The sequence below is a fragment of the Rhea pennata genome, chromosome 5, assembly GCF_028389875.1.
Source record: "Rhea pennata isolate bPtePen1 chromosome 5, bPtePen1.pri, whole genome shotgun sequence".
Classification (NCBI taxonomy): domain Eukaryota; kingdom Metazoa; phylum Chordata; class Aves; order Rheiformes; family Rheidae; genus Rhea; species Rhea pennata.
Window position 1 is genome coordinate 27,768,351 of NC_084667.1, and position 18,391 is coordinate 27,786,741.

The 18,391-nt window shown below is 36.9% G+C and overlaps 1 protein-coding gene across 1 annotated transcript in view; it reads left to right on the plus strand.

The window, feature by feature from the left end:
- The window catches only part of LUZP2 (leucine zipper protein 2), a 182,103-nt gene that overhangs the window by 112,656 nt on the left and 51,056 nt on the right, over positions 1-18,391 (plus strand). The window contains exons 6-7 of the mRNA XM_062577340.1: positions 13,081-13,143; positions 15,957-16,019. Coding sequence (XP_062433324.1) covers positions 13,081-13,143; positions 15,957-16,019 — 126 coding nt within the window. The remainder of the gene's footprint in view (positions 1-13,080; positions 13,144-15,956; positions 16,020-18,391) is intronic.

The window sequence follows — 18,391 nt, forward strand, 5'->3', positions numbered from 1 at the left end:
ACACATATATGTAAAACATATAAAAGTAATGTATAATGCTACCTTGCTGCTCATGCAGGGCTGAAAACTTCCAAGCAATATATTAGACTGGTTGTTTGGGGGATTTGTTTTATAGTTACTTCCACCTCCTCCCCTTTCTGACTTTCAGGTACTTCTAGTACTTGCACTTTCATTTTCACGCTTTGGTTCTAGGCCCTAAATTCTGTGTAAATGTTCAAATTTTGATCCTGTTGGATTGCTTGGTAGGTTGCTATATTTTAATTATCCAAAGGATAATTATTAGCAGAGATCTTGGCTTTCAGCTGTCCTGATCAGAGATCACCACTCTCTTGTTTTCATGTCTCAGAAACCTCTTCTTAGATTTTCTTCCTGTAGGAAACAGAGCTGAAGAGATGATACATACTCATGTCTATTCCCAATCATCGCTCCTAGATCTCTCAGTTTAAACGGCTGAAAGCTGCCTTCTTGATGCAGAGAGATATTGTTTCTCTCTCTCAAAAAAGAAAAAAAAAATCTATAGATGGTCCTTAGTCAAATGAAGAATATCTGTTGATGTCAGCTTGAATTATAGTTTTTTTCTGATTAGTGTGTTGTTTTCATTACTTCTCTGACAAGGGGCTCAGAAAAGGCTAAAAGACACTTGCAATCTCCTGTAAGAAAGAGAAGGGCCAAGAATACCTCTTGAAACAAACAATTCTTTATAATTCAGCATGAGTTACCAGTAGACCAACCAAAAACTTATACTGAAGAAGAGGAAAAGGATGTGATAAAAATGGAAATTTAGGCAAAGACTACATCTTTTCTTCTCAGACTTGAAAAAATATGGCTGTTAGTATTTCAAAAACATAGTCATGTTTACCAGAAATTTGAATCTATGGATTGAAATTTTGAAATTGTGAAAATTTACTTGACCTTTTGCTTTTTGTGTCCTCTTTCCTCTGCTTTTTTTGTGGGTGTGAAATTTGGATTTTGAGAAATAATACGGATTCCAAGACACACAGACATTGAGCCAGTAGGCTAGCTGTCTTGCTGCTCTTCTGAAAATCTGGCTGCATTCAGAAATTTTGAAATATATTTCGCAGGTTAGACTGTACTACTTTTAAACAAATAGTATATGTGGCTTTAAAAACATTCTTAAGAAATAATCCCTCTATGTCCCAGAGGTAGATCTCTAAGTGATTCAGGAAAGTATTTGAGCAAAAAAGTTATTAAACTTCCTGTGCAGATATATTGCTCAGATTACCCACTTATGACTGACAAACCAGTATCCTCGTTGATATCTTCACATGGAGTAAATGATGTTTTTCCATCGTTCTTTGCTACAAGAGTATTTATATGAAAGATGCTGGCTGTCAAACTTTTTTTCTTGCCCAAACCACCTAACACTTAATTTCAAATAAAAAAAAGGAAAAATCTGGTAGGTATTGCAATATAAATAGAGTTGAATTAAAATAATAATCCCGCACTGATTCTTGTGGGTATTCCAGGCCTTAGGTACCTGCCCAGAAGTGCAGTGTTAGGTATATTATATAAGACTTCAATATTGGAAGTTGAAGGACTAGAGAGCAAAGATAGAGAGAAAATGAACAAGCATCTATGCATTTAAACTGTTTGCCTGTATGGTTACAGCTTTTTGTGTGTAACCTGTCTACAACTTGGATTTTATACAGTGTCAAAAACCAAAAACTCCTTTAAGAACTTTTCTGTAACCCTGTCTGACACTCATTTAGAATTAAATCAATGCAATTCCAGTAATTTCAGTTATACGACCACAGTTTACAGTGGCTATGTGGTAAAATAAATAAACAAATAAATAAAAATACTTATGTAAAGCTTACTTATATGAAGTTCACTGCTGCAAGATCTTCCTTAATTTTTCCTAGCAATTTCTTTAAGAATCCATATTCAGAGAAATGATATAGTCTCTTGCACTGCTTAAAGGGTTATTTCTTTTTCTGAAACTTTACCAGCTTGTTCCATGATTTTGATGTTGCTCCAGAACCAGCTCCTGAGACACATCAGTTTGTGCCAAGACTTTCACTTTGCCAAGAGCAGCTAAGCAAGAGTAACCTTCACTGAAATCTGTTAGCATTCAATATCCTTCTGAAGGTGAAGGTTTTCCTGTTCATATCTTGGTTGCTTAAATGAGCGCATAGTTGACGTGCTCGGCCTTTTGCTTTTTGTGCCCCTTTTCCTCTTATGGGAATAGTAAACAATAGTGGGCTGTTCTATGTATTTTTATCTCTCTCTGACTTTTTAGAAGAGGTACGATTGACGTCTGTTGGGTGTGTGTACGTGTGTTAATCTGTTGTAGGGATATTTGTCATTGGAGGGATATGGATATCTGTCGTTGGAGGGATATGTGTCCGTCGTTTGTTTTGTTTTGTTGTATTTCCTGGTGCTTTATTGAGATCACCGGTTCCCCTGCGCTTTGGACGAGTTAGATATTGGGGACTGCTACAGTGGTGTTCTGGCTGTAGCTGCATTTGCCACCTCCGCAAGCTGGAATCTCAGAACAGAGTGAGCCACAAATCTTGTGCAGCTGCACGAAAATGTCAGGGTTGTTAATGCAAGGCTCAACACAGGAATGATGAACCATGCGTGGAGCTGTTGTTAAATCACCAGACAATTTTGGAAAACAACAAATTTTCCCCATTTGTTCTTATGGTTTTATTTTATCTTATGCGTGGGATTGTCATCGCTTGTCATGTCAGCTCTGCTTTTTGATGTGGTTAGCCAGCACTGTGTGAGGGATAGAGGACGTGTTCAACTCATATCTGAGATTGCACATACTGATGAACTCCTCAAAAATTAGAGCGTCTGAGAGTCTATTCTGTTTCTCTTAGTCTTTTTCACTAGACTACGAGGGATTTGTCATCGTCTTTTTGTTTTGGCATGCACGACATTTTAGTACCAACAAGATGAGATTTTTAAAATATTCATGATAGTTCTTCAGAGGTGTAAACTTTCTTTGATTTCTTTCAATCCATTGGTATGTGGTGTTCCCCCATTCTAGGTCTGAAATAAGAAGCAATCTGGGGAAAGTGAAAGTGTGTAGTAATCCTGGTGTGTAATTTTAAACATCAGTTATCACAACGAGTATCATGGTAATCTGAAGCAGGAATAGAGCATAAACATTCCTTACACATGTTTACAGTCCTCTGAATAGTTTAAATTGTTTTTGTTAAGATGAGGCAAATGAAGAAGAGCTATCCCTTTCCAACTCCATAGATTTTTTTTTTTCTATTTTCAGAATGAAAGATCTTGTAAAGGGTTAGTAGAATTAATACCAAAATAATTGCTATTATGATTAATATGCCTATATCCTATCCAGTAATTAACAAACAGATAATAAATCTATGAAATGCCAAGTCTCCTTCTCTCATAAACAATGTTTCTAGTCCTAAAAATATCTTGCCAATGTGTGTAGAGTATACTTCCTTAATCTATAAAAAACACAGCCAAGGATCTTCTGTTAACACCATTATCTAACTATGGAGTTAAATAGTGTTGAATGCCAATGTATCAGCAGTCGATACTGAGTTTTTTTACAATGTTTAAAAGTCAGGAAAAAAAAACAGACTGTATAGAAAGTTTTCTTTTGCAAACCACTGGGCTCAAGAGACGGAGAAGCCTAAAACATAACATGGGGCCAAAGCGCAGCATCATTTTGCTGGCTGTTATCTACCAAAGTAAGCATCGTATTCTATATACTTTAAACAGTGCAATGCAATGTATGTGTAAAATCTTATAGTTCCTTTCAAATTTAAGCTGAGATGATCTGAAATACTAATTGCTAATACTACTTGCAAGGTCAGACCTTGAAAGCAAGGTTTTTCCTTTGCTACTTGACGTAGGAGGAGTAATTCCTTGTTCCTACATTGCAGGTATTGGCAGTTGTCAGGAGGTAAACACTCAATAACTCCGAAAGTCTCGACTGAAATGAGTTCTGTAGCCTGTTACTAGGTCTTGCTATGCTTTCCAAAACTTTTTCACTCAGGCGTCTGCAGCAAGGAAAAACATATTAGTCTTAGGGGAAAATCTGAAGTCCTTTTGCAGCATCATGAATCTTGACTGAGTGTTTTCTATGAGAGAAAAGAGAACTGTTTGGGAGCTTGCAACTCTTCCCCACAGAGCTTTACTTGAAGACTCCCCAAGCCCTTAGAAGCACAGAAAAAGGTAGTTTAAGTACTGATAGAGCAAAACCAGCTGTGTACAGGGTCAGCGTGGACAGATAAAGTATCTGAGAGTGTTCAGTAGCCGTTGGGCTGGAGAAAGAGAACTGAGTATCTGCTGAGCATCAAAGCATCTGAGGGAAGTCTGTGTCTTCCCTTGCTAAAATTGGAGCTTGGCAACAACGTGTAATTCATCTGACCCATGCAACATAACCGTGTGTTTGCAAGATTGCAGTTTTGACTCCAGATTACCCGTGGCTGTGTGTTTACGTTCTACTTAAACATACGTCTTGTCTTGACTCTGACAAAGGTGCAGCTCTTTGCGTCTGTCACAGACAACTAACACATGGTCTGTAAGTTAATGTGGGCAGAAGTGTTTCTCTTCTAGCCTGACCTTCCATGTGTGTATGGAGTTGAGCACAAACTTTATTTGATATCATGAGCTTCTTTATTTGAATTCATTGTTTGAATTTATTATGTTGTGGAAGTTTCTATTGCTAATTTCATGTGTTGATGATATTTGGTGAAATAAAATATACAATGTAAGCATTTAAAACTGGTATGTCACCAAAGTAAAGCTAATGTAGTATCTGGCTGAAACATTGTATTTTTATTTCGGAAATTTTCATGAGCATCTTGGTTTTTGGTCTTACCAAGACTCTTCAAGGATGATCAGAGAAAGGTTAAAGTGGATAAGAATAGCAGCTTTGCCATCCTTTTTCATTGCTTTGGGTAGATGAAGAAAGGACAAAGAAAGGGCTTTATTCCATACCAAGATACCAAGGTTTAAGGATGCTGATTAAATGTGCTAAACATTGCAAAATGGCTAGACTCATGACTGAGATTTTGACATTTGGTCCTGATCATAAATTGAACTGAAGAGACTGCTGCCTATTTTATGAAAATGGATTTACTGGAAGTTTTGTTACCAAGCAGTCTGAAACTTGTTTTGTTGCAGTAATGATACAGAGCACAATGTGAAGTCACTCAAGAATGATAGAGTAGTTTTCTGACACTTAAATACAATAAATGGCCCCAATACCTTTTGAGGCAAATTAATTTTTGCAGCTTGTGCATCAGTGTGGCTGTTAAGAGAACATTGTCAATGATAGATGGCATTTGGGAAGCACACAAAAGCAGCGCGACAAGCGATAACAGTAAAGACTGTCTGTGTGATTAGAGAGGAAAAGAATCCCACTGAAAATTCCCTTACTTTCCAGTGTATGTAAAAGTTATTGAAAAGTACTGCTAATGTATTTCCTGAAAAAGGAAGCACATGCTTTGCTTTCGTAGGCACAGTTTGCTGTTTGCCAGATTTTGGAAGTATGTTTGACAAATGTTAGAGCCTATTAGAGCTTTACAGTGAAAAATAGCACACTACATCTTCCAATATTTTAAATATTTGGGAGGGGTTCCATTTTTAATAAAAATTAGAGGTATATTAGCCTGTGTAACTTCACAATTACTCAATATTACCACTATTGTTTTATTAAATGTTGTCTGAGATCAGGTGATCAACAAATTCTCTTTGGCCTTAGCTAAACATCAGTACTAAATCAAGTCATGAACATGGAAAAGGTGATAATTCATCTACAAAGAGAAATCTGTCGTGTGGGAATAGCTTCAGAGAAGTTTGCATTGCCATTCCTTCGTGTGCCACAAGGAATGCTTCTGAAAATGTCTGTGGTATCTGTGTTGCTGCCTAAGAGATTGCTTGCTTGTTTTTGTATTGTAAAGTTGTCATTTTAAGGCATGACCTAAATCTCACTGAAACTCTCTGTTGACTTTAAGAGAGATTTTTTTTCAGTTCCATATTCATAGCTGCACTAAAAGGAGGAGACATTCCTGTCAAAAATACAAACTGATCAGCCTATGACCAGACAGGTCATCTTCTATTTCGGGTATTTTTAGAAAATGTCCCATGTTCTCAAGATTTATTAGGCTCTCGTGCAAGTGTCAAGAAATACTGTATTCAATTTTTTATTCTATTCTTGCACCTGTTATGATTGATACCAAGTCCTTAACTTTTTGAGGAGAGATTTTCACTGAAATCTTATTTACTGTTTTTCAAATTTTCCTGACTCATGTGTGTATGTATGTATATATAAAATATACATATCTATCTATCAATATATATAGTTTCCTCTCAGGAACCAAATAAACCTAAAGAGTACTTAAAGCCTTTCTCTCATTTTCTATAAGATCCCTTAGGAGCCGCATATGAAGCATCGGAATCATATGTTGCTGTACTGTGCTTATAAATAGGGGAAAATGTTTTTCAATAATGTGGAAAAATAGCTCAATTTAAGGAACGAAGTACTCATTTCTAGTCAAAGGGAAGCAGCTTTGAATAAAATTATAATTACACTAGCATGGATAAATTGGTGATTCCTGAAGGAATGGAGTTAATGGCTCAAAAAGTCGGTCACGTCCTCTGAATTAGATCCTACTCCTGACTTCTCTTCATCTCACTGGATGACTTTTGAGGAATAATTAAGGATTAGGGCAGATTTGATCAGAGTTTTGTGCCAGTGGAGGAAGAATACCCTTAATTGCCTTTGCAAACTGTCCTGTGCCTATGTGTTAGCAGGCTTAGTGTGCGAAGCTATTTACTGATTTACTCCCCACTGCTTGCGGACGGCAGGATCACCCTGAAAATGCAACCGTGCCATTTGGAGACTAAAGGTATATCACGTCCTGCTGGCTTGAAACGCAGAGGTAGAGCTTGTGGGGCTAGCTGCTGGCACTGCTAGGCTAGGAGAGCGGATGGTGCCGTAGTTTCACCCCGATGCTCTGAAGATACGTCGGTGTGGTTTATGTTTTTGCTACAGAAATGCTGGCTGTAGTAAGTTGCTATCGTAATTTGCATAACCAAACTTAGGTGGGTGTGAAATCGTTTCTATCTGATCTGTTCCAAAGACAGAGACGATGTTTTTTTGTCTCCTGATACAAACTCTACCCTTACAGGAAAAATCTTGTGTTTCAAACTTCGTAGTGCCAGTAACAGTGTCTAGCTGGAATTTATGGATTTGAAATAATGCTTTTAGAAAGTACTGGAATATCTGCACATGAAAATTATTCTGTAAATCACTTGCTAATGTATAAATGGGGATAAACCGTATCAGGACAGAGGTAGAACTATCTATCTAAAGTAGTAGGGTAAGACCCAGCACATGAGTGAGCACAGCATGGTGGAAACACATGAATCAATCCACTAGCACTGCCTGAAAGATACCTGTTTCTAATTGGAAAGTATTATAGTAGCTTCTTCAAAGCAGCTGATGTATGTGTTAGATTTTTTTGTTTAGATTATACTTGCAAAATTACTTCTTTTAAAAATTAAGTATCTTGGCAAAAAAAGTTCTGTAACAAGTACTCAGTGCACTGCTACTGAGAGAATTCAGAAGACAGAGCCTATTCCTATTAAAGGAAACTTGAGTGATATAACTCCACAGAGAACAGCCCTCCTGCCCTCCTCCTTTTTTAACTACATCATTTATATTTTTAAGACAGATGTTGACAATTTTGAGATAAAAATATGCAAGGATCTGAAATGTGCTTAATGCAGCATTTCATCAACTGCTGCGTTTACAGCAGAAAACATAAAATTGCAGAGCTGAATGTAACCAGTATGACCTCTCACACTTTCTGTGATACAGCAGCTTGTTTTTCTTGAAAGTCAAATTGCATTTGATATGTAGATTGTTTGTATTTACGTGTTTGGTCATATTCAGAATGCTCTCTTCATTTCTGTCTTGCCTTAGTAGAGCTGTCAAAGTTTTTTTTAATGTTTAAGTGTAACCTGCAGCTTGCAGCAGTAGTAGCTCTTCTTCACCATTCTGTTCACGATGTCAAACAAATGAAAAGAAGGAGCTTCAGTCCAATATCTACCTAACCAGGTGCTCTGCGTTACTGATCCCACAAACAACCCCTGGAGCACTCAGCCACCTCTACCAAAGGGAAAGATCAAAGAATTGTCAGGTTTATCCTCTAGACAATCGTACGTGACATAGGCATCTACCCCTCATTTCAGAAATAAATCCTGGAAAATGAGAATCTGTATTTAGTCTGTTGCTATGTTTTTAATTAGAATATCTGACATAGAGTAATAAAAGACATTTGATTTTCTATACTAGAGTCTTGTTGAAATGACTGGAAAGGTTTAATTGAAAATTAAATCAGTCCAAGAAATCTTTTTGCCCATCATTTTCCCGTCATGAGCTGTCTTTACTCAGAAATGAGTAAAACAAATGGCCCTGATCATTTGAAATCCAAAAGCAAAAATGTCCTGAAAGAAAATACTTGGCCAAGGACACTGATTCAGTTCTGTAGCAGCAGAATATAACCCTGCTTCTGTGTGAGGTTGTTTTTGTTGTTTTGTTTTGTTTTGTTTCTTCTTGGATCTATACAACTGGTAACTTTTTAAAATTTAATTTCAGTTAAATGGTTAAAATATGCATAAAACGATTGCATGTACCAATATTTGATAATGCATTCTAACCCTAAAATCAATAATAGTTGTTCTGGAAGTTATTTTGTCTAAAAACATTTTGGGGGGCATCTGTGGGTACGTATTTGAAAACATTGCTGGAAAGCTGCTATTCAGGAGCATTCTTTAGCAAATCTGAATTGAATCTTATCGAATTTGAGTTATGTGAGATAAAAAGAAGGAAGTTTGAGGTTAAGGAGGGGTGAAACAATCTCCAAAGTACTAGAGAAGTATCAGTGTACCATCAGTTCCCTTTTGCAGTGCAGATCTGGCTCAAGTGCTTTTTTGGTACGTGGAGGGGAGAGCAGGGAGAGGAGAACTGCTTACAGTTCATAGTGAAGACCATGACTAAACTTCTGCCCAGAGAATGAGTTTGACTCCAAACGGCCACTCTCGGAAGGAATCGCAGTGTCATGGGCTGTATTATTTTCCAAGTGATTTTTGACTGTAAGTGCTGGGCAAGAAACAAATCTTACCTTAGATGATAGCCGTAGAGAGCAAAACTGGTGTTCACTTGGAGACATGCAATTGAAAATACAGACTAAAGAGCAGAAAAAAGCACAGCCTACATCTGTAAATGTAGTCTGTTTACTAAACTTAGTATCTTCAGTAAGACTAGAATTTTTAAAGAGCTTTTCAGCCATTTGTTAACCTGAAGAAGAGCTTATCCCAACTATTACAGCCTGAGTAATTGCATTATAAATTTCTCTTGAATTAAGCTATAGTTTTGTGAACTTCAGAGCACAAGAACCTCTAATAACAACTATGAATTATTGAGCCCTTAAACTGACTTGGTTCCTTATATCCCATTGCACGTTTTTAGTATAAAATATTACTATGGAAATTCAACATCTTGCCTCATTATTTAAAAATTGTAAAGGTTTAACAAAAGAGCTGTTCTCCAGTCTTGCTTAGACTGCCAATGAATTGTCAGTGAATGACAGCAGAGACCATCTTAAATCAAGCTGCCTTTGAAGAACGCTGAAACTCTTTATCCGGGCAGTGGGGAGCAGACTCAAGTTAGTCTGATGTTCCTGTTTTACCTGTGAAATCTCAGACAGAAAAAGAACTGTAGATCTATGGATAAATAGGTATCTAAGTAATTCAGTAATGTCAATACTAACACGAATAATAACTGGATTATGAGTTGAATCTTTATGTGAGGTCATTAAGCAATTATATTTAGTTCACCCTAGGGATATCAACGATACGGTGCATTTAGAGAGACAAATTCCAGTTAAACCATTAATTTTAGTGGGAATGAGCTTTTATTGAATAGTTAGAATTTAGACTTTCTGTGTGGAAATATTAAAAAGTTCAAATACATGAAAGGATATAGGGGAAAGAACATATATCTGGGAGGGCTCGATCACAGATGAATGATTTTATGTTTGCATAACTATTTCAATAATTATTATGCAATAGGTGAAACACGTTCTTAAGCTACAGCAAAACTTCTAACTGCCTCAAAGCTGCCACTTCTGTTTCAGTGGTAGGCAGGCTCTAATTGCACACTAATCTATTGCATAAATAGGATGGAATCAAATCTCAGCATGTACTGCTATTTTTTTCTCTGACTGTGCTATGCTTCCAAGCCTTTTGCATGATCAGGTGGGGATGTGACTGACAATTTGCTATCCATAAGTCCATAATCTTCCATCTAGTAGAAGGTGTTGCATAGTGAGGCAGCTCATAGCTCAAAGTGTGATTATTGTTGTGAAATCAATATGTGTTTAGATTGTTATGAATTTAAAAGTATACATTTACTTTCACACGTGTATATTTATCGCTAGAGTTAGAGACATCACAAAAGAAACCCCAAGTATTCAAAATTTATAGAAAGCCTTTTATTCTATATCTCTCTCAATACTTACTCATTACTCTAGTTCATTTAACATTGTGCTGTGATTTTTGCAGCAGCTATTTATGATGCAGCAAAATGTTGATTGTAGCCACGGCTGAGTGAGAAGTTCAGACAGCCTCGTGCCACTTCAATAGCGTAAAACAAACATATCCTCATTAACAGAGGGATCTGGAGGTGACGCACAGCAATAGTAGAAGCTACTCATGAGAAACTGAACATAATGGAGGACTTGAGTAGCAGTGGTGCATATAAATATTGTGTAAATATCTGAAATATCCTCACACAGTAGAGTGCAGGAGCCTCAATTTATCTGCTTTAGAAAGACGGAGGGCTGAGCCAGCCCTGCTGGGATTAAAGCAGGCTTACAAATTCATGCTATATAAAATATTTTTTTCAATATCCTGAAATACAAAGCTAATAGTCAAAACAAAATAGGCACCCGTACATTGCGATATCAGATATGTCCAGATATTTGATTTTGGTCCATTGCTGTCTTCTGATTTCCCACCTAAGGGCTCAGTGAGCAGCTTTTGTTTAACAGGAAATGGAAAACAGTTCATCTTGGCAACTGGCCCTGACACTCTGCTAAATGCAGTCTAGTTCTTGTTTTTTATAGGATGTCCATAAGGAATAGTCCAGAGATGAGCGGGAGCTCAGCGTGATTTGATTTGTACTGTTCATCAAGGGGAGGCAGAGCCAAATTTATATTGTATATAACAAATAACTGCTGTCAGACCTCAGAAAAAATGTCTGGAGTGATGTTGATTACTGGGAATAATTTTCTGAGAGAGAAAGGGATTTTCTCTGCGTGAACATACTTTGTGTCCTCGCACTTTCAAAGGCTAGCAGGCAACATTAACTTGTGTTGTATTGGTGCTGTCTACGTGCTGTAGTGGGTCCACTGAACAACGCAGGGCAACACCTTATCGCGCTTCTCGGATGGATTGTGAATTCTGTGTCAAATAATAAAAATCCTGAATTAAGATCCCATTGCTATTTCTGGTTGCTAGTATAGGAGTTTCATATTATGAAACATCAACGTGAGAGGATAGATCACTCATCTATGTGGATATAGGTCAATGACACTGCATAATTTGTGTTATTTTTCCACTGGATAATTTGTGTTATTTTCATCAATGATTTAATTTCATCCTTTTGTAAATATGGTATGTGGTTTGTTAGAAAAATGTTAAACTGTAACATCAGATTTACAATGATGATTAATCCCTTTAAATAGGTAGTTTGTCAAAAGTAGTGCTGCTGTGGAAAGTTATCAGTGTTAATCAGGATGCAAAGCTGTGCTTCTTAGTGTCATCTAATTTAAGTACCAAAAAACCACTCCAACTCTAGGGAAGAAGTTCTCAGCTACCTTGGACAAGTTCCTCCATATGTCCTTGATAACTCTTACCTTTAAAGCTCACTCTCATTTATAAACACAACCGTAGACTAAATTATTCTTTTTTGCCTGTGTTCTACTAACTCAAAATTTTGTTTTGTTGCTAGTGGGCTGGGTAAGAACACAAGATTGTTAAGTTGCCTTGAACCTAGATAAATATCCAAAATGGAGTCCATCTAATCGAAAATACTTTCAAACTGTGTTCTTCGGCCAGACTACTTTGGCATGAATTTTGGAAATCCTTTCAGCCACTTAACACAATTTCTGTCCTTTTGAGGTGCAGGACCTTCAGGTCGCGGCAGTCGGTGTTGCAGCAGGGCCAGCGCAAAGCAGCACATGTGGAAGTTAATTAGGAACTGCTAGTACATTAATAAAAGTATCTCTTACAGTCGTTTGTACTGGAATAAAGAACAAAACCAGTCGGCTGTTAGGCTTTGGAGAGGAGCGTTTGGTTTCCCTCCTGGAGCACCCAGCCCTTTGCAAATCCTGTTTTGTGCGGGGCAGAATGAGACACCTTGCAATGGTTCGCTGTTTCTGTGGCAGCGTGTGTTAGCCCGCAGCGGACAGCAACAGTGAAATACGTACGAGATGGTGCCGTCTCGTTATTTTGGAACTGCGCAAAGGAAGTTTCAAATGGAGCGGGAGTTTCTTTGCATTGGCTTTAATAAGTTTTTTCAAGAAAAACACCCAGTTGCTAATTCTGGAAGTAAACTTTTGCATTTCACTGGAACATGGACCTAAATTTGAACCGACCTACTGAATCGGATTAATGTTACTTCTAAAATGTCGGTATGTTCTTCTGCATAGTATTAAAGAATAATATTGCCATTGAGTAATAAGTATGTATTTCTGAAATACAATGGCCTAGGTTTATGAATGTTTATAGTTTGTTACCATAGGAGTCCTTTTTTTTTTTTTAGTATGTTATTTTCAGCATTTGAGTATCTGCATTTTTAATATTTAAAAGGCTCCAAACAATTTACAAAACTATTCACACGGTAGAGAAATCTTTATCCTTGATTAATATGATAAAATGTTATCACTTAATATTTTATTAAGGAATAATATAATATACATATATATTATATGAATATATAAATATTATATATTCATATTTAAATAACTCTCAGTAATACAACTTTTTTTTCTCTCTCAGAACAAAAGCCTCAAAAACAAGCTCCTGTCAGGAAACAAGCTCTGTGGTATTCATGCAGAAGAGGTGAGTAGAGGTTCTATTTTAAATTCAACATACCCAGAAGAAAGCTTGCTGCAAAGCTTTTCATACAGAGGCTCTGGCATATACACTACACGTTATATATTAAACATGTATGATGCGTAATACATATGTATTCGTAAAGCTTTTATATCTCAATGCACTTCGGTGACCGCACTGGAAGTGACTTACATATTTTGGAAAATGAGCGGAAAATTCTAGTTTTGGACAAATGCATTAAAGCTTCGGCATACTTATGAAAACTATACATAATTTTGTAGATGCACTATCTCTATAACATATAGATAAAACTGATATTCTTTCTGTGACCTCCTCCCCCATACCTAGAATATTGGAAGAATCTTTTTAGAATAAGACAAAGTGCCTTTTTTGAATAGTTTATAGAGGTGGGAAAGATTTATTATTACTGATCCTTAGAATGTTCCATTATTTGAAGAAAAGAACGTCATGTGGTAGGAAAAAAGCCTCTCCTTTACAGAACAGCTAGCAAAGATAGTTGATGATACAGCGCCTCTGGTTTTTTGCAACTACTTAAATGTATTCATGTGAACAGTCACGTTAGCTACTCCCTTTTTCATGTAAGTGGATGTTACTATGTATGAATTTGATTTACTCCCTTTTGCCATTTTTTTTGCATATGTGGCGCAAAGGTATTTTACCCTCCTAGAATGAAGCAGAAATGTAACACTTTAATTATGAATGTTTTAGTTAAAAGGAAGTGACTGAATATGTTTTCCTCAAGAAAAACTCTGTTTTTAAAGTCAGAAGGTATAAGTTCACAGAGTGATTTCTAATTACATTAGCTATTTACCCTAAATGAAGATCTACAACTATTTCTGAGAACTCTTCAACAGTAAGAAATAACAGATTTCTTTACTAGCTTGTCTAAATCTCTGTTTTTTTCCTATATCATCATTGTTGTTTTCAAATATGCCACAGTATTTGAATACAAATATATTTTCTTCCCTTATTTACTGCTAAAAAATTTGTCAGCATATGTAACACAGCTTTCTGTTTTCCACTTTTTTTAAAAGTTTGGTTTTGCTAGCTGCATAACATCTTGAATGTTTGGTAATTAACTTGAAGATCTCTTTGCTGATTATATCTACTTTAATATTTGCAACATAAATGTGTATAATTCTGAGGAAGAAGTCTAGAATTATTTTATATTTAGTGTAGTGTACGAAGGCTTGCTGTCAGAAAAATTCCGGAAACCTCAGTCTCCGCTAACTAAACTCATCGCATCAGAGACTGTGAATGTATTTTTAAGCTTAAGAATTTCAGAATTCATGGATCATCCGCACAAAAGTATGGCTTTTAAGTGGGTTAGTGCAATTAGAACAATTAGAGATGCTACGGAATTATTTATTTCTTTGTTATTTTGCAGAGTTAAGCAGAGAAGCCCAGAGAAATACAGTGCGTTTACTGCCCTTTAATTAAGTGCTGCATGCAGAATTCAGCAGGCGTTATAGCTGGATGAAATCAGTACCGTTTTAATTAGCAGTCCAAATAAGCTTCGTGGGTAGAATTGCTCTGTTTCATTCTGCTTCCTCAGGCTGCGTGTGTGCTCTTGCAGTGCGCCCTGTGGTTCCGCAGTAGGTGGGAGCGTGCCCGTGATCCCACGCACACGGCGTGCCGGGGTTTTCTGCCCAAAGAAGCCGGCGAGAGGAAGGCAGAGCGGCTTGAACCTAGGGCTCGTCAAGACGCGCGAAGGGGCACGTGCCTAGGAAATGCGCCCGCACCCTGTGGTTTAGAGATGACTGTCACGCTATGGCTACTGATGATCTTAGCTTGCTGATTGCACTAATAGACGCGAGCTCTGGGCGTCCTATTTCTAGAAGCACAGAAAAAAACCCCATAAAGCTACCACCTGTTTCTCCCTAACTGTCCTTTGGAGAGCCCTTTTGGGGAGTTACTTTCTCAGTAAAACTGGCAGCAGTGCTGGAGCTAAGAAAAAAAACGTACACAATTTGTTTGGCTTAAAATAATTAGCTTGCTTAGAACAAGCTCATCAATGTCATCTTAAGAAATCATCAGGGAAGCTGTGACAGCACTTCTGCTTGCTAATAAATGCCAGCTTTGTGCAGCCAGAAGGCCACCAAGAAATAACTTGGCAGCCCCAGAGTAAATATTAATAGAATGTATAAAGCTAATGCAAAGGGAAAATACTTGAAATTATTTTTAAGAGAAAATGTGAAGATACTTAAAGTAAAAAATCTAGTTGAACTGAAGCCAAAGCTGATGTAAATCAGCATAATTATGCCTTTTCCAGTGGAGGTGGTTGCAAACTGAAGACCTACCGCATTTGAACAGCATCTGGAAATCCTTGGTTGTTACAAATCAGAACCTGTGCGACTCTGGAAATTTTTCCTCTGTAAAACCTGAATAAATGTCATGGTAACTTATGGTACAGCTATAATGCAGTTAAATATGAAAAAGAAGATTCTGTATAGTGAAGGTGCTGCATTCAGTTGGGCATTCATGGGAAGTATTAATATTGTCTCACATCTGAAATAAATAACCTAAATGACTACTCACAATAGCAGCTTATGTACATGTTTTTGGTGATTGCCAGCCTAAGTTTCCCTTGATACCTTTAACTGGTTTAGACAGGCTACCCTGGAAAAGCAGTGTATTTTCTTTTGGGTTGTTTTTCTGCATCTTAAAGCTGACTTTTTTTTTTTCCTGATTTGTGCTGTCAGACTGTGCTGTCTTCTCTACCCCCTCCCCCATCCCAATTCTTAAAAGTAAATATTATCACTAAAAAACCCACTGATTTTTATTATCCTCATTTTCAGTCAAAAAAGATCCAGGCCCAGCTGAAAGAGCTTCGGTATGGGAAAAAAGATTTGATATTTAAGGTGAGTTTTATTTCACTATCACTGGCTAAGGTGTTAGTGTTGATGTAATATCGAGTAATCTAGGAGTGTGATAACTGCCTTTATCACTGTAGTTCTAAGGAAAGATTTCCTTCTCACTACACTAAATGAGCTCAAAACACCAAAGACAGATAATACCATAATGTAATTTCAATGGCTTTTTTCTAAACTACCCTAACAGGGACAGTGCGTTTTATAAAATTGCTTTCTGGAGCAAAGAAGCGAAGTTCCAAAGCATAAAAAATTATCTTGTATCTTGGTCTGGTTCTAAATAGGCAGAAGTAATGGAAAATACATAGTTCATCAACATCTCACATAAAACAATGTTCTAGTTCCCTGCCAGTGACCAAAACCTATTGCCATATACCATAGATTCTATGCAATTGTTTTTCATCTTTCTAGTTAAATAATAGAATATTTTACAGCTATTTATTGAGTGTTTTTTTTTTCCGTTGATTAGCAGCCCTCGTGGCAATGCCAATTACTGTGAGCACTTAAAGCAAAGTTTTAGATTTGTGATAAGCTTGAGCAACAGAATGTTGCTTAGCTCCCTGTATCCAAATTCCTATGAGATGCTGAAATATTTTCACTGCAACTGAAGCTCTAGAGAAAATTGAAATCTTTGGGTATACAAGCCAAATGAATAGCTAGTCTAGCTCATTTGAAAAAAAAAGAGAGAGAATGCACAGATTCTTTGCTGAAGGGCATCAAATCCCTGTTAACATCTGGAGGAGTCAATCCCAGCTGGAGAGGGAGGAGAGGGACTCAGGTCATCTGACCTGAGGCTGCTAATGGAGTAGTGCTTTTAGTTCCTGCACTGCATAGTGCTACACCAGTCAATTCATTATTGGGATGTGTGAAATTCATTTTAAACCATGCTCCTGATATGGTAAATAGACTCTAGGAAAGGCAAAGTAATGTGAAATTGTTTTCAAATCATACTTACTGGATGTGGTAAATATTTATACCATTCCTCCCCCTAAAGTAAAATTGATGCTACTATATGTGTTTCCTTCCTTATTAGGGGTAGTTAATTACATGCCAGTATATTTAATAAGTCTATGTTTAATTTCTTGTTCAGCTCATGGATGATATATACCAAATAATACTCTGTTCACTAGAGAAGTAGTTTGATTATTTTTTTTCTTCAGTACTTTTCCAGAAACCAAAGTTGTACTAACAATCTGTAAGTCACCAACTTCTCCTTTTCTCTCTTTCTGAAGATGGGTATCACATTTATTGATTTCTAGTCTGGGTTCTTAATCTGCTATCTGCAAATTCTGTAAGTAGCTAGGCTTTTAGAACCAAATACTATTTCCAAAAACAGAAAAGTGGTTATGTACAAACATAACTAAATAGAAAATGACAAAGTGAAAACTCGTACCAACCTGTAATTAGATGGACTCATATTAGATAGAAAAATGATCTTTTACTGATTTACCTAAAAATTTAGGACTATATCTAAACAATAACTTACAGGTACTGAGTACCATAGTATGTAAATTAGGCTGAAAAGACAGAAAAAAGAATATTAAGTACCAGCCCTCAGAGCAAAATTTAAAAGAGTTTTGGGAAGAGAGGCTTAAGTAATATTTGTCAAAGAATGTAATCTGCCTCAGATGTTGGAAGATGACCTCAGTAGTATTTTGAGTAATTATCTCAAATGGTGATTTATTCTTTTATAGTGATGGGCTTGGATTATAGGAAAAAAAGCATCATGACTGCAACCATTGTAAAATGTTTTTCTTTGTCTTTAACTCAGGAATTATTACCTTTGTGTTGACCTTGCTAAAGGTTTCTGAGCAATAGATTGAGTGATGCGGCAGTGCTTGGACCTTAGGCGCAGATCAAGTTCTCCACGAGCCCAGAAGGCAGCACTTACGGAGCTGTTTGCGTTTGATACTCTAATTCTATTTGTATACGCTGCTTTGTGCCAAGTCTAAAAATAAGATTGATGACACTTGTCTTTTGAACCATTTGCAATACAGGGTAATTACACAGATCAGCAAAGTTATATGTTTAATAGCTTAATCGGTAATTAATGATGGTCCACAGAAGTTATTGTGCCTAGTGGTGCGTGACAGCCAGGAGCACTTGCTGGGGAGAATCAGTTTTTCTTGTTGCAGAGTTATGACATATTGTTCTTATTCTGAAGACTTGCTTGCGAACAGATGTATTTCTTTCAAGGAGTAGCCTTGTTTGTTGAAAGTCACCGTTAGCTATGACAGGGGAAGAAAACTGTAAATGTTCTCCTCAAAGCCCCTGCAGTGATGGCTGAGGGCCTGGAAGTGTATTGCAGATTTTGCTCATGCTTGAAGTAGTTGTTAACTGTATGGAAATTAGTCTATTTATCT